This window comes from Lontra canadensis, unplaced genomic scaffold (genome assembly GCF_010015895.1).
Source record: "Lontra canadensis isolate GAN:19392208 unplaced genomic scaffold, GSC_riverotter_1.0 scaffold53, whole genome shotgun sequence".
Classification (NCBI taxonomy): Eukaryota; Metazoa; Chordata; class Mammalia; order Carnivora; family Mustelidae; genus Lontra; species Lontra canadensis.
In genome coordinates this window covers 8,112,634-8,130,001 of record NW_022631047.1, presented here as the reverse complement: position 1 = coordinate 8,130,001, position 17,368 = coordinate 8,112,634, and the positions used below count along the sequence as shown (strand labels likewise).

The 17,368-nt window shown below is 40.4% G+C and overlaps 1 protein-coding gene and 1 long non-coding RNA gene across 5 annotated transcripts in view; one reads left to right on the top strand and one right to left on the bottom strand.

The window, feature by feature from the left end:
- CUNH12orf56 (chromosome unknown C12orf56 homolog) overlaps positions 1-17,368 on the top strand; it is a 92,948-nt gene that overhangs the window by 44,520 nt on the left and 31,060 nt on the right. For all 4 annotated transcript variants that reach the window (XM_032874656.1, XM_032874655.1, XM_032874659.1 and 1 more), the window contains exons 4-5: positions 10,512-10,917; positions 15,879-15,952. In XM_032874656.1, the coding sequence (XP_032730547.1) occupies positions 10,512-10,917; positions 15,879-15,952 (480 nt within the window). The remainder of the gene's footprint in view (positions 1-10,511; positions 10,918-15,878; positions 15,953-17,368) is intronic.
- Positions 1-17,368, bottom strand: part of LOC116877744 — a 64,254-nt gene that overhangs the window by 42,277 nt on the left and 4,609 nt on the right. Inside the window, exon 2 of the long non-coding RNA XR_004384703.1 lies at positions 1,715-1,869. This is a non-coding gene — a long non-coding RNA (uncharacterized LOC116877744). The remainder of the gene's footprint in view (positions 1-1,714; positions 1,870-17,368) is intronic.

The window sequence follows — 17,368 nt, the reverse complement described above, 5'->3', positions numbered from 1 at the left end:
AAGGGGTTGCCTTTCAGAGAAATAAGGATGGCAGGAGGGGTGCAAACCCAAGGCTGGTTTAGACAGGTTAAGACTGAGGTCCTAGGGTGCCTGGGTGGCTCAGTTGGTTGAGCCTCTGCCTTTGGCTCAGGTCATGATCTCAGGGTCCTGGTGTCGAAGCCCACATTGGGCTCCTTGCTGAGTGGGGAGCCCATTTCTCCCCTACCTGCCATTCCCCCTGCTTGTGCTTGCTCTCTCCCCTTCTCTCTTTAAAAAAAAAAAAGACTGAGGTATTAGTAGGCCTCAGGTGGTGCGGTTCAGTTCATTGAGAAATTAACCTTTCAGTCTGGTAGGCAGGAGAGAAGTCTGGGTGTAAACTTAAAAAGGAGTTTCCTGGGGTTCCCGGCTGGCTCAGTCAGTAGAACATGCAGCTCTTGATCTTGGGGTCATGACTTCATGCCCCAGGTGGGGCATAGAGGTTATTTTAAAGAAAAAAAATTTAAAAATCAATAAATAAGGGTTGCCTGGGTGGCTCAGCCGGTTAAGCATCTGCCTTCAGCTCAGGTCATGGTCTCAGGCTCCTGGGATTGAGTCCTGCATTGGGCTCCCTGCTCAGCCAGAGCCTGCTTCTCCCTCTCCCTCTGCTGCTCCCCCTGCTTGTGGGCTCTCTCTCTCTGTCAAATAAATAAATAAAATCTTTTTAAAAAAAACCTAAAAATTAAAAAAAAAAAATGATCTGTGTGTTCCTGTCAGTGTTCACAAGGGTTCAGAGGTTCTGATTATAATTGCAGCTGTAACATCAGGAAACTTAACTAGCTAAAACAGGATTGATCAGTAAGTGTTCTATTTTGCATTGCAAACCGTAGCTCAGAAAGCACTCTGAGACCCCTTTGTAATGCTGGGCGTGGGGGAGGGACCACCAGCCTGCACCACTGAATTCCCTCACCAGGGTTTCTCAGCAGGGTGCTATTGGCATTCTGTGTGGGAGCACTTATTGTCATGAAACAACTCCCGCCCATTGTGGGACCAGAGCATCCCTGGCTCTTGTCCACGAAATTCCTGTAACACTCCTCATTTTATTAGGCAATGAAAAACCCACCAGCACACATTTCTACCAAACCGCCCCTGCTAATTCCATCTGTCAACAAAAGTTTCCTTGCATTTCCTGGGGCCCGGTGCGCTCTCTCCCCTCTCTCTGCAATCCTCTCTCACCTTTCCTAGTAGTATCCCTATCCCTTGCTCTCCCTAGTGTGATAACGTAATGATATGAATTTAAAACTGTTCCCACTTTAGTGGGATTTCCATTTTAATAGGAAACCAAGCCAGAAGCTCAAGGAAAGAAGTTCTTAGTAGAATTTTGTCTTGTTGAGGTAAAATTGACATACAGTAGGGACGTCTGGGTGGCTCAGTCGGTGAAGCATCTGCCTTAGGCTCAGGTCATGATCCCACGGCCCTGGATCAAGCCCCACATTGGGCTCCTTGCTCAGCAGGGACCCTGCTCCTCCCTCTTCTTCTGCCCATCCCTGTGTTCTCTCTCTTTCTCAAATAAATAAAATCTTAAAAAACAAAACAAAAACAGACACACAGTAAACTGCAATAAAACATACAGTTTGATACATTTTCTCCGACGTGTACCCCCCACAAAAGCATCACCATTATCAACAACTCTCCCTCCCTGCATTATGTCCTAGAAATTTTTTTAAGACAGTAAGCTGGGGCAGTTGCTAGGTCTCACCTTGTTTGTTTCCCACCTCTTGGAGATGATTGTCTTACGTTGTCCAACGCCTGGTGTCTTAAAAGCGGTTTTTATTTTTTTTTAATGTACGTTTTCCCAGTTTTTGTTTTTTTCAGGTGAGAGTACATATTTAGTTCCTATTACTTCATCCTGGCCTGAATCAGAAAAAAAAAAAAAAATTAGTAGAAATTTAATCTCAGCACTAGTATATATGGAGGAGGATTTGGATCCTTCCTGGAGCCAGTGATAGTTCCAGAATTTTCATAAAAGAGATTCCATTAAAAAGGGCAGCAAAGGCGGGCTGGTGGTGATTAGGAAACTCTTTTTCCTTTGGTAGGCACAGACCAGCTGTTTGTGCAGTATATGTATTTTTTTTTAAGATTTTTTAATTTATTTGACAGACAGAGAGGCACCAGTAGGCAGAGAGGCAGGCAGAGAGAGAGGGGGGGAAGCAGGCTCCCCGCCAAGGCAGAGAGCCCAATTCGGGACTCAATCCCAGGACCCTGGGATCATGACCTGAGCCGAAGGCAGCGGCTTAACCTACTGAGCCACCCAGGCACCCAGTATATGCATTTCTTTTTGGTGGCTTGCTAAGGGTGGGAAACTACTGAAAACCTGACGGAATGAGGGGCAGAAAGCCAGCCCACTCTCCCCTTAGCCTCTGCCTTTGGGAGCCTGCTGTTTGAGGCCAATTCAATTCACTGGCTCCAGTTCTAGACTACCATAATGAGGGCCCTGTGACGTGCAGAAGAACCCCAACTATGCCTATGCATAGGATAGCTATTCTGCCTTTTACAAGACAACAGAACCATACATTTTTGGGAAACTTTCTCAACAAAGTTAAATATCCCAAACAAGGTTAGTAAGAGTTAGTTAGTTAGTCTGTTCAATAGCAGAGCTCATTTCATCAAGCCGCTGGAGGTTAGATTGTCTACAGGGCCTGAACCTGCTTGTCAGGAAGCCAAAATCTGAGACGCTCATTGTTGCTTCCTAAAGAGTCATTCCTGCTTTGAGATGAGTACACAGGCTTGGCCATGTGAGGATGTGAGGAGACAGCCCAAAGCAGGGTTTGGGAATAAAGGTCAGCTGGAAAAACACCACAAATCCAGACATTTTTCAAGTCTGGCCTCGTGCCAGAATCTCTCAAGGGTTCATAAAGTTCAGACTTCTGGGCTTCAGACTACTGAATCCTAAGCTTTGGGGCTGGGACTCAACAGTCATTTTTGGTAGCTCCCTACTGTTAGCTAGCTACCAAGGTTCAGGAAATCTTGGGTTAAGTAATCAATCGACTCCCGGATAACTGAGATTCCTGAGTTTTACAATCGTAATGTATCTATAATCCATCAACTGCTCTCTGTTTTCACAGTCCTCCAGGGTAAGCAACTGTCCTCTCTCACCTGGGTTTGCTTCTCCACTCTTGGTCTCTGCTGTGGTTAGAATGTTTATGTCCCTCCCAAATTCCTATGCTAAAATCTGAACCCCCAAAGTTGACAGTAATGGGAGGTGAGCTTCATGACTTGAGGGTGGAGGCTTCATGACTTGAGGGTGGAGGCTTCATGACATGAGATTAGTGCTCTACGAGAAAAGGCTCCAAAGAGCTGACTAGCTCCTTCCACGGTGAAAAGGCACAGCAGGAAGGAACCGACTGGGAACCAGGAAGAGGGTCCTCACCATAAGGCGACCACACCAAGCACCCCGATCTTGGACTTTACAGCCTCCCAAACTGGGAGCAATACATTTTCTGTTTTTTTTTATAAGCTACCCAGTCTGTGGCCAGACTGCTTTAATAACAGTGCAAACAAGCTACCATCCTGCCTCTCCTGAATCCGTTACTCACCTTAAACCCAAAGTGACTGGCATTTTCCAAATGACCCGCCCCCCTTTTTGTTTTGCTTAAAACCTTTCAGCAGTATCCCATTGCCCCCCAAATAAAACTTTTTACACATCTAGACAGCCCTGCAAGACCTGGTCTTTGCTCCTGTCTCCAGCTTCATCCCCAGTCCTTTTACCCAGTGCTCACCACACAGGCTGGAGCACCTCCCCCTTCTTCCACTGCGGGGCCTTTCCACTTCCTTTCTCCTCTTAACACTGCTTTTCACATAGCTCACTCTTTCTCATCTTTCAGGTCTTAGCTTGAATGCCCACATCTCAGACGGTCTTGCCTAATCACCTGTCCAAAGCATTCGACCCTCCAACAGACGCACACAGGTGCTCTCAGAGTGCTCTGTTTATGTCATAGCCCCGTCATAAATGTAACATAGAGTTATTACGTGTCTATACCTTAATTCCTGTTTCCCACTAGAATGTAAGCCTCGTGAGAGCAGGGGCCTGGACATTCTTGCACACGGATATATTTCTAGTGCTTGGCCTAGTGCCTGGCACATCATAGCTGGTTCGTATTTGTTGAATGACTCATCATGTTCTTTACAACCTAGCCTGCTTCTATTATATAGGCTTGGAGAAGCATGATTTTATCTAAATCCATGAAATAATAAAGCATGTCTTAAACGGGTTGATGCATTCCATTGTTGCCCTAAGTGCTGTGACTTCTTAGTTCTGGGAGGAAGGGTCTCTGTTGTCTGTTGTCACAGGACACTAAGTAAATTGCCAATGTGGCCTTCGTAACTAGAAGTAGTGAGGGAAAGGCGATCCCACTAACAGCCATCCGCATGCTCTCAGACTCAATATCCTTCATTCCACATTTTGGCATATTGATGTCCCAGGTTTTCTAGACCACTCTGATACTCTCCTTGTTTTCTTCCAATTTAGAAAAATAAAAGAGGTTTCTGATTAATGTTATGTAATGCAGTAGCTGTTTTAGGTTATCGTGGAGGTCAGAACTGTTAGAAGTAGCAATTATCCAGCTTAGATTAAAAGGGGAATTTGCTGGAATAACTGGGACCACTCAGGTAATTCAATACTCATTCAACAGACGTATAGAGGAATAGACATAAATACAGACACAAATGTAGATTTACCTACCTACTTGTTTAATCTGGCACACTTTACTTGCTGGGTTCTGTGTTCAATTTTAGATTTTCAATAGTGGGCGAAATCAGCAAAGGATAGAAGCCAAACAATAGAATGCAGGAACGGTAAGAATGAAGCATAGCGGGAACTGGAGACTTGAATGGGCATAGGACTTTGTACCCTCTGATGTTGGTAGATCAGCCTCATTTTGTCTCAGGGAATACCATGTCTTTCATGGGGCAACCAACAAAGTTACCACCTGTCTTAAATTCACATTACAGCTCCCACCACCAGACAAAGGCTACCTCACACACTTTCTTGCATCAAATTTTAAAATCCTGGGAGGGTCTCTGATGCCCTAGCTTGAAAAATATCCACCCCAGCCAACAGGTCAGAGATGTTTTAAAAACACGGCAGCTTCTGGGCATTTCATGTGTGGAGGGAAGGAGTAGTTTCCAAATCAAGGGGATGAGGGGGAGCCAGGTCTACTCTCCATCCCACAGCTTTCTAACACGATCATCTCCATAATTAAACACATGAGTCAAAAGCATAAACAAAAGGCAGGCTGGGATAGAAAACAGTAATTAGAAGACCAAAGAATGTTATCATATACAGAGCTTTGAAACACCTCTGAGGTGTAAAGTTTTAGGCCTAATTATGAGAAGCTGCAAGTTATAAGAAGGATGCAGTTATCTTGGGACATCAGACTTACATAAGTATGATTCCTTTTCAGGGTAATAGTAAACAACAGGTCTTTTAACACCTGAGGGATGGAAAACAGACTAGTGATCTCTGATGACGAGACTCAGTATTTAGGTTTCTCTAGCTTTAACGTACTTCTTCACCAGTGGATGGCTCCAGGTTCTCATATGCATTTTACAGGAGAAAACCCCACTAGATTATTTCAAGTAGAAATAAAGTATTGTGACCTACTTAAAAGTTCCCTAGAGCTGCAGGGGGGAAAAAAGACTGCCTACTGCTTGTGAGTGCAAAGAAACAGACAGGCTGAGATCAATAGAACGCTTTTACAGCATCAGTGCAGAGGAAGATTTATATAAATTTAATTGAGTTCACCTTGAATAATCCATGAAAAGAAATAGCGACAATGCTTCAGTCTCAGACCAGGTCTTGTCAGGCCCATACCCATGAGAGTGGATTCTGATCTGAGTTTACATCGATGTGTATAGTCTCTACTGATATTTGGCTAGTGAAAATTTAAAAGTAGATTTTCTAAGCATCATGCATGGCAAGGGGAAGGATATGAGCTTTTGGAGACACTGATCTGTTTAATAAATGGAAGTAGGGCTGACAGTCCTAATGGAATGAGAATGTGCTATGGTTAATTGTACACCATTAGCAAACTAGAAGGAAGGGGAGAAACCAAGAACGTGAACCTTATTCTCTAAGGAGCTGCACTTCTTGACAGGAAATAGAAAAGGGGAGCTGTGCTCTCTCTCTCCACGTAGTACATAAGCATTAAGGCTCTGCAGTCACACTGACTGACTTTGAAACCTGACTGCCTTGGGCTTATCCTCCCCACACTTTACTCTTCGGGGGAGGCTAGAGCTCATGACAGCTCCTTTCTCAGAGGGGTGATATGTGAGGGCGCGATCATGCACGTGTAAAGTACTTACACTACATGTGACACTTAGTCCTTATTAAAAGTTAATTTTTCTGTTATTGCTGATTATCAGTAAGTCAGCCACTGAGCAATCATTTATTTGGCATCTTCAGACTAGTGATCTCTGTCAAGCCTTGGAAATGGAATAATTTTCCTCTTTTCTATTCTAATAACATTACTGTATTTAAACAATAAAAATGCTATTGTGCAATAATTTGGCACAAGTTACCATCTGTATTAATTTTCTTTTTTTAATATTAATTTTCTAAGAATTTCTTCCAAAATAGTTGCTATTGTTCTCTTAGAAGACCAATCCTGTGTTTATGTAAATATACCATATGTGTAAGTACAGGGACCTGGAACGTTTAGAAGCTCAAGAGACAGGATTCAAGGCCTCTAAAAACTATTTTTATATTACATTTTTACATCTTCATCATTCTCAAAACTGGCTCTGAAAACATGACACAGCTATATTCTTGTGTACATAACTTGCTCATAGTTTATCATTATTAGTATTCTTTGCTCAGTTACATTTATAAAAATATAAAAATACATACTGAGCATCGGGGTAGAATCAATATGGGTTCTTCTCCCACATCACTCTCTTCCTCTTCCCTCCTCCTTTCCTCCCTTCATGGACCTGTCTGAAAATTCCCATGGGATCGATACTCAGAAGTGCTTCGTTCATTCTATCTATGAATCTGCTTGTTGATTTTAGACATTATCTTCTCCCATTTTGTCAGCTGTCTCTTAGCTTTGTGTCGTATCTTTTACTGAACAGAATTTTAATTTTGATGTAATAAAATTAATTAAGGTTTTGATTCTGGTCAAGATGGAGTAAGTGTACTTCACCCCTTCTCTCCCCCTGAATGCAAGTAAAAATCTTGAATAGAATGCATACAGCTGTTGACTGCCTTTAATTTAAGAAAAATTTCTCCTTAGTACTTAAACAGGATTCAGAGTTAAAAGCAGCTATAGATTTTTCTGTAAAATATATTTTATCTGAGTCACATGTATTTTGACATGTACTGCCATTCAGTTCTTAGTATCTCTGAGTTTCCTTTATTATTTTCAGCAAGTTGATTATGATGTGTCTGGTGAGTAATTCTTAGAGTTTATCTTTTGGGGATTTATTGAGTTTCTTGAATCTGTAAGTTTATGTCTTTTGCCACATTTGGAGACTTTTTGGCCATGACTCCTCGAATATTTTTTTCTGTACCATGCTTTTCCTCCTTTCTTTCTGGGACTCTGAAGACATGAATTTTAGACCTTTCATATTGCCTGACAGTCACCCGAAATTCTGTTCCTGTTTTTCTTCAATCTTTACTCTCTATGTTATCCAGATCAGATAACGTCTATTCATCTATCTTCAAAATCAACTCTTTCTCTGTCATTTCTATACTGTTTACTGAGCCCATTCAGTGAAATTTTTTTTAAAGATTTTATTTATTTATTTGTCAGACAGAGGGAGAGTACAAGCAGTGAGGGCAGCAGGCAGAGGGAGAAGCAGGCTCCCTGCTGAGCAAGGAGCCCAATGTGGGACCCCATCCCAGGACTCTAGGATCATTACCTGAACTTCAGCTCAGATGCTTAACCATCAGATGCAGATGCTTAACCAACTGGGCCACCCAGGCACCTCTTCATAGGGGAATTTTTTATTCAAGAAATCTTGAGATCTAGGTCTGCATAGGATTTCTTATAGAAGAATCATTGTTCTCTATTGTTCTTGTTTCTTATTTTTAGCATATTAATCTGACCATCTATTTCAATGTGATAAGTTTCTAGCTGTGAAAACTAAACTCTCCATTTCATATTCTTTTAACTTCTTTCTTATCCTTTTCAAGAATTTCTTAAATCAAATACCCATCTTTTCTAATTTACCATTTTTCTTTATTTCTTCATAGAGTATCAATATGCTAGCATGTGTGTACTTCCTATTCTTAGCTGAACTTGAGACTAACAGGTTTTTGTGAAGCGGTTCCATTTTGCCTGTTGCTTTTTGGACTGTGACCCAACATTTTCAGTCTCAAGGAGTTTATCTGTATTTGATGCAGAGGGAAAAGGGGGAGAAAAGTCATTTGTGCATACTTTTGATTTTGGAGTTCTCTTTCCTACTTCTCTCATCTCTTGATGTGGCTGGGCTCTCCCTGGAGATACACAGTCAGCTCATTAGGAGAACTCTTGACATTTAGCAACTTAGCTCTATAAATATGAAGCTGACATGTGTGCAAATTCAAGGCTCTAGAACTCATGCTTAGTAACAAACTACTCTTTAATCAGACTAGTAAAGATGGGCATTACTGAATTTCAAATGAGTATACAGTTTAGTTGTATGAATTGGCTTGCTTAACTGATGAAGCTATAATTTCCATGGTAGTTTCATTTACGCTGCCAAAAAGGTAATCCTTTTTAGAAATCCTTTTTATCCCTCCAAAATAATAGATCTTTCACATAACCGAATAAGTAACAGTCACTTCAAGTGAGATTTTCTGTAACCTCCTGAAACTATTTTTGCTGGGCTTTTATATGAAACATAGATTGCGCCTGAAATGAACATTTTAACATAATTTTATAACATTTTGTAGCACAACCTACATACTGGTTATTTAATGCTCTTCAATTTCCATAGAGAAAATTTTAGAATATATTATCTGAAGGAATAAAGAGAAATTATCTCTTTAAAAAGAGAACTGGAGTACGTATCATCCATGTCTGAGCTGGACATATTCATTCACCTGAAAATCCTTACTGTGAGCATCTTATATTCTTAGACACTTGGATAATACTATTACATAATACTGTTGCATAATACTAGAATCCTACGGAAAAACAGGGTAAGGTAAGATAATTACTGAGCAGCATTCGGGGGTGGTGGGTTAAATGGGAATTTGTTCAGTTGTGTGTTTAAAATCTGGCCATGCCATGTGCTGATCCCAGGGCAAGAAGGATGCAGGAAGGAGGCTATTGCTCATGCTCTTAAACAGATCACATGCTGGGACCACAAAGCCAGTGTGCGTATCCTTAAGCCTGAGGGTTTGGCAAGGGGTGGCTGTTTAAGGGGATGGAATTTGGACGAACAAACTGAGGTGGCTACTTTATAGGTGTGTGTGTACACGCGTGCGTGCGTGTGTCCGTGCACATGCACCTGCAATACTGGGGGCAGGGAGAGCTGAGGGCTGGAACTCAACACAGTTCATAAAACTGTATAGAGAATGAATGGATTTTATACGTGCTTAAAATTAATTTAAGGACTAAGAAAAACAAAGTGGCTTTCCACTTTCAAGAAGGTTCCAATGTTCTAAGAGGACAACATATTTTACTCTAAAATGATAAACCAGTAATCCAAGGCAATATAGGATAGTATCAATAGCTAGCACCTCCAGAGTGCTTCCAGTGTTACAAACACATTGCATATATTTTCTTATTTAATCTTCACAGAAGGTTTTGAGATTGGTGCTATTATTGGTTCCTGTTTTAAAATTAGGAGATTGAAGCAAGCTGAGGTCAACCACAATCACAAAACCACTGAGTGTCAGAGCCAGGATTGGACCTTAGATGTCATCATGACCCTACAACTTCTTAGCCTCTCCCACTTGCTTCCTCATGTAGCAGACTTAGAGAAATGGTCATGGCAAGGTGGAGAGCAAGGAAAATGAGGGTAGAACACAGGACTGATTCTGAAAAATGTGCTGATACTTTTGCAATGACACTGGAAAATCAGAGGACTATTAGCAAGACACGAATTCAAGAAAACACCATTTAAAAAAAATCTCACTTCCTAACTCCATATGAGTAGTTTTTTCTTTACAGGATCCATTTAAAATGCACAATGAAAGAAGAGTCAGGTTTCAAAAGCAGAATAAAAAGTGCTTTCAAAAAAAAAAAGTGCTTTCATTGGAAATCCTGGGGTTCTGTGAAGGATAGGCACAATCCTTTAGATATAGAAAGTGCTTTAAATGACATTGGGTACAGTTTTATTTCTGAAAGCAGGAAAGTATAATGAAGAATTGTACTATACCTCCAACCATGTCAGTAGGTAAGCAACTGAGATTAAATCACTCCCTTCTCTTAATAAGTCTTCTTTTTATTTGAAAACATTAATTTACCTTCAGAGTCTTAAATTGCTACAATTGGGCTGCTGGATTCTCTTTGTTCCTTACTGTTAAATTGTGAATATTATGTTTAATACTAAATTCTACCTGACAGGTACCACCAAGAGAGCAGAACACCATCCAAGGACTCTACATTCTGTCCTTCAGACCTCAAGAAGCTGTCTTCTCATGGCCAAAGTGCCCTTCGACCCTTACCGACCCCCTCCAGGAGGAGCTGTCAGTCCACATCAGCCCCTGGAAAGGCTGTCACCATGCCATCTTGCACAACCAACACAAAAGAACCCAAGGGACTTCCAGATCACAAAGGTTCTCTAAGTGAAATCCCTTTCAAGTGCAATGGGAACGGAAATGAGTTTCACTTAGGAAATTCCTCCCTGGCCTCCCCTTTACAGAACAACCCAAACCTAGAGAAAAAGGCATCGGAACTTCATTTGTACATTATTTCCACAACCTCATCAATATTTCTGCACTTAAAAAGTTCATGGAACAATTATATTATAGTAAGTGTGCTCATAAGTTAACTTTGGCTGGAGTAGTGTTGTTTGTTTGTTTGTTTGTTTGTTTTTAAAGATTTATTTATTTATTTTAGAGAAAGAGTGTGTAGGCAAGGGGGATGGTGGGGTGGGGGGGCAGAAGGAAAGAGAGAATTCTGAAAAGGCTCCCCACTCAGCTGGGAGCTTGTCCTCAGCAAGATCCCCTATGACCTCAACCAAAACTAATAAGAGTGGCCACTTAATCAATTGTGCCTGCCATGCGCCCCTGGCTCGAGTATTTTTAAAGCAAACACACCTTTCCTGCTTCCCAAAATGTCCATTTTGGAAATTTACCCTTGGAATTTAATAATATGAAAGATAAACACACTGGACAATTACGGATTTGACTGTATTCAGGCTAGCGCAAGAAGGAAAATGCTCATTAATGAGGAGTGTCTTAAAGAAAAGGGAGATGGACCAGGGGTTTTACAGAGGTGGGTCAATAAGGGTCTCCTGAGAAGGTCTTGAAATATTTGTGAGCAGGGTGGTCTTTTTCAGTTGGCTGGGGTGATTTCTCAGCCATTTCTGCTTTCAGAGAGCATAGAGCCCACAAAAAGTTCAACATTGTCAATGTGTCTCTGTGTTTTTTTTAAATTTTATTTATTTATTTGACAGAGAGAGATCACAAGTAAGCAGAGAGAGAGGAAGGGAAACAGGCCCCCTGCTGAGCAGAGAGCCCAATGTGGGGCTCGATCCCAGGACCCTGAGATCATGACCTGAGCCGAAGGCAGAGGCTTAACCCACCAAGCCACCCAGGCACCCTGTCTCTGTATTTCTTAGCTGCACTATTGAAAAAATAGGTTAATGGGAGTCACTGTTACAGGAGCAGGTAATTTTATAGAGATTATCTAGTCTAAGTACCTTATTTTATAAATGAGGAAACTGAATATTTTAGGTGACTTACTCAAGATTATAGAGTGGGTTTAATGAGAGTCAGAACTCTCATTAAGGGACCTTTTTCTTATATAACAGGATCAGTTTAAAAATAAGTAATTTATTACACCTGAATAACATGATCCTTTTCAATTATCTTCAAAGATACATAATTTTTATTATTGATCTGCCAACATAATAATATTAAGGAAATACGAAAGGCTCTTTTCCTTCAGAAGAAGCTAGGGAAGCAGGAGGTTTTATGAATGACTAAAAACTGAAAGATTTCAGGGCAACTCTTAAGTTTTGTCTCATAGCACAGTTCAGAATGGTTCATGTTTAAATGTCAAATGTTCAAAATTCCTCCTTAAATTTTTATTTTTAAAGATTTTATTTATTTTTTATTATATATATACATACATATATTTATTTAATTATTTGACAGAGAGGCAGACAGTGAGAGAAGGAACACAAGCAGGGGGCGCAGGAGAGGGAGAAACAGGCTTCCCGCCGAGCAGGGAGCCTGATGTGGGGATCAATCCCAGGACCTTGGACCACGACCTGAGCTGAAGGCAGATGCTTAATGACTGAGCCACCCAGATGCCCCTGTTATTATTATTATTTTTTAAGATTTTACTTATTTATTTGACAGAGAGACAAAAACTACAAGTAGGCAGAGCAGTAGGCAGAGGGAGAGGGAGAAGCAGGCTCTCCGTTGAGCAGGGAGCCCAGTGCGGAACTCGATCCCAGCACCCTGGGATCATGACCTGAGCTGAAGGCAGATGCTCAGCTGACTGAGCCACCCAGGCGCCCCTTAAGATTTTATTTTTAAGTAATCTCCACACCCAACGTGGGGCTTGAATTTACAACACCAAGATCAAGAGCCACATGTTCCACCAACTGAGCCAGCCAGGGGCTCCTAAATTTTTAAACAGTACTTTCCAAATTAAGAATGTAAACAAATCACCGATAGAGGGGAAACCCTGGCCTACTGAAAGGAGGCCACATATGTTCTAATAGGAAAACCAAAACGTAATCTATCTAAATATTTCAAAATGACTGTTTATGTTACCCTGACTTGACTAACTCCTGGTCTTAGTACTACTTTTTACTTTTTATTTATTTTATTATTACTATGATTATTTTTTAATAAGATGGTTAAGGTTTATTAGTTGATAGTGAATCAAAAGATTAACCAACATTTATTTTCATTTATTTAAAAAAATTTTTTAAATTCAAATTTTAGGTATTTAACATACAGTATTGGTTTTTGGAGTAGAATTCAGTGATTCATCCCTTACATACAACACTCAGGGCTCAACTACTTTTTAACTCTGCTGCAGAGGCATGGCTGGGGCAAGTCAGATAGGCAAACTCCTAGCCCTTTTGATAATAAAATCAATAACTGACATGTATTAACAGGTAGGATCTGCTTTGATGCTTTCTGTACATTAACTCATTTAATCTGCACAACAGCCCTGGGAGTAGGACTGTTATTCTCGTTTTGTAGATGAGGAAATTAAAGCACTGAGAAATTTAATAATATATGCAAGTTTGCACAACTTGCATGGAGCTGAGAATTGAACTTAAGTAGTCTGATTTTTTCCACTGAAATAAATGTGGGTGGAAGGGGGTTATCTTTGAATTGTAGACACCATCATTGAAAAACAATGTTCTGGGCCGCCCTGGTTGCTCAGACTTGGTTAAGCATCCGACTCTTGATTTTGGCTCAGGTCATGATCTCAGGGTTGTGAGATCACGCTCCGCCTCTGGCTCTGCACTGGGCGTGGTGTCTGCTTAAGATTCTCTCTCTTCCCTTTCCCTCAGCCATTTCCCCCTTTCAAAAATAATAATGTTCTATCCCTTGAAAGATGGGAAATGGGTAAGCAATTATTTCACACATAAGTGATAAATCAAGTTAGCATTCATTCTAGGAAGAATAAGATATTAATTCAATATAAACATTTAAAAAGTTGTGACTTTTTTGTGACACTGTTTAATTCTATCATCATGTTGATGACTTTGGTTATTCTTGGTGATGCCTTCATAAGTTTTAGGGAATTAAAAAAATATATCATCCCCTAAATCGGTCAGAATTATCTTGGCTAACTGATCTCTTGTGCTTTGAGATCCAGAATGATCATTCACATTGAGGTAGGGGAATGCTACCGGGGAAAAAAGAATGGGCATTTTAACTCTCTCATAGGTAAACCTAAACCATCCAGTGAGAAATTAGCACTCATTCTGATTTTAAGGGTTTCCAAAGAGTTGAGTCTCCTTCAGTAACCCATTTTATCTGTAACTTTCACCAACAATAATTACATCGGAGTTCTTTAGCATCTCAAATTCTACAAAAACAATATAGAGCAATTATTTGCCCCTCATATGTTGTGAAGACAGGTGCTAGAAAGCTAAATAGCTAAGGAGTATCCCCAAATTAAAATTCTAGATTTAAAGTAAATGTAAACATTTTTTTAAAAGTAGGCTAATGTGGGGCTTGACCTCACAACCATGAGATCCAGACCAGAGCTGAGAGCAAGAGTTGGTTGCTTAACTGACTGAGCCACCCAGGCACCCCCATAAACACAAACATTTAGAGAGGAAAAATAAGATGGATTTTTTTTTTTTTTTAACTGAAAGCAATGATAAAAGGAGGGGGAACAGGGGCACCTGGCTGATTCAGTTAGTAGAGCATGCAACTCTTGATCTTGGGTCATTTGAGACTCATGCTGGATGTAGAGCTTACTTTAAAAAACAAAAATGGGGTGCCTATGTGGCTCGGTTGGTTAAGCATCCAACTCTTGATCTCAGCTTGGGTCTTGATCTCAGGGTTGTGAGGTCAAGCCCTGGGCTGGGCTCCATGTTGGGTGTGGAGCCTACTTAAAACAAAACAAAACAAAACAAAACAAAACAAAACAAAAAAAACAGATTATAAAAAACAAAAGTAGTGAGAAAAAGCACTTACTTCCCCCCTGCCCATCCACCCACCATCCTGCTCTGATATTAAGGAATAAGATAGGGGTAAGTTTGTTTGGAGTTATAAATCAGTACCATTTCAGAAATTCTGACCCATCTGTTAGGTCTCAACATAAAATAAAAGATTATTTAGAGAACTTGCTGAACACTACTGACCCATTTTGGGGGAGCACATAATGAATGGAAAATGGCAACACTAAAGATTTAAGGGAAAGGGGCACCTGGGTGGCTCAGTGGGTTAAGCCTCTGCCTTCAGCTCAGGTCATGATCTCAGGGTCCTGGGATCAAGCCCCGCATCAGGCTCTCTGCTCAGCAGGGAGCCTGCTTCTCCCTCTCTCTCTGCCTGTCTCTCTGCCTACTTGTGATCTCTGTCAAATAAATAAATAAAATATTAAAAAAAAAAGATTTAAGGGAAAAATAACCTTATTGATAGGGGAGTAGTTAACAAAACTATTCTATAATCTATACCATGGAATACTAGGTAATCATTAAAAAGAGAGAAGTAAACCTATATACACAGATAGGAAAAAAAACCATAGAGTAAGTGGGAAAAAAAGTTCCAGATTAATATATGTGATATAAATTAACTAGTATTAAGTGTATATTATAAAATATATCATCTAATATGTAATATATTCTAGGTATATGTTATAATTAATATGTTTTTATATGCCTAAAAGGATATAAGCCAAGCTGAAAATAATATAGTAAGGTACTCTGTTGTTACTGTTATTTTTAATCTCAGTATAATGTATGGTATTCTATGGTTTCAGGTGTATAGTAAGGTACTTTGATTAGTGGGATGGGAGGGGTAGGGAGAGACAGGGAAATTTTATCTTTTAGTTTATGCATTTTTGGACTATTTGATTTTGATAGATTATTTTATAATGAGCAAATGTCATGTTTAAAACTTTTTTAAAACTATAAGGAAAAACAATGCCCTGTGGCATTATTTACATAAACAAATCATGTACTATAGCAGGAATTAAGGAACAGATATATGATACTGACTAAAAGCAGGAGAAATTGATTTTCAATTAAAAAAATTCTAACTATTCCCATATTTTTTTCTCTTTTAGAAAGCTACTCTTTTACAAGATCCCTTATATGTTAGTGAGCTCAGTCCTGCTATTGGAACTCAAAAGCCATATAGGTAAGAGTGATGATATGCCAAAGCTGCATGGGGGACTGTTCTCTCTTTGCCTCTCCTAACTCCATGTGTTGCTGCCCATCACATTCATACCTCTACTTCAATGTCTGCCCGGAATTTAGGTCTGCAAACATAATTACCCACTGGACATCACCTCTATAGGTCTTCCAAGAACCTATTCAAAATGGAACTTGGCATCTTCCTTCTGGGACCTGACCTTCCTCTTGCGTCTCCTAACACAAGGCCTGCTGTCCTTATCCCTGTATCACCTAAGCCAGTGTCCTGAATGTCATTTTTACCTTCTCTCTCCCCGCTTCACCGCCCCCCCGACACCTGCAGCCAGTCAATTGTCACAGGACTCACTGTTCTTCTCTACTGTATCTGGATAATATCTACTTCTTTCCACTGTCACATGCTCAGCCCAATTAACTTTGTACTGAGCTCCTACAGTATCTTCCTGGCTGGCCTCTGCCTTCACTCTTGATCCTCTCTAAACCATTCTCTGTAACCAAAGAAATCTTTTGGAAGCACAAATCTGAGGATGTAATCCCCTGCCTTAAAGCCTTTGAATGGCTCTCCATTGCCTTTAGGAGAAGGTCTAAACTCTACAACAGCTTATAAAGATCTTCCTGATGTCTCCTCATTTTTTCATTTTCAACTATTGTGTCCCCTTAACTCCTGCCCTGAGCTCCTGATCCAGACTCAGAAACTGATCCAGTTCTCAGAAAGCTTCCTGTTTTTTTGTTTTTTCCTCTATTCTGGAATCCTACTCTCTATTCTTCTTCTCCTTCATGAATGACTTCAACCCATCAAGTCTTAGCTTCTTATCCCTTTCTTTAAAAATCATTTCAAAAAAATAATAATAATAATAATTTCTCAAAGCTGCATTAGGAGGGGCTGCTGTGGGACAGCTGGGTGGCCCAGTTGGTTAAGCATCTGCCTTTGGCTCAGGTCATGGTCTCAGGGTCCTGGGACTGAGCCCTGTGTAGGGCTCCCTGCTCAGTGGGAAGTCTGCTTCTCCCTCTCCCTCTGCCTGCTGCTCTCCCTGTTCCCTACTCTCTAAGTAAATAAAATCTATTAAAAATTAAAAATAAAAAAGAGAGAGAGGCTCCTCCATAATATCCTGTGCTTACGATCTTGTAGCATTTAACAGTTTCTCTTACGATTGCTTTTTTGATTGTGTGCTGCCCTATTATATACGATGCTCCTTAAGGGCCGGGACTGTACATTGGTCACTGACACATAGTAGGCTGCCTTTATAGAATGAATGAATAAATTGTTAAAACAATTAAACCTGAATCTGACTTAAAAGTGTGGGCCTGTTAGCCTTGAAGAGGAATGACGTTTTGACACGTGTGACAACATGGACAAACCTTGAAGAAATTATGCTAAGTGAAATAAGCTAGACCAAAAGGACAA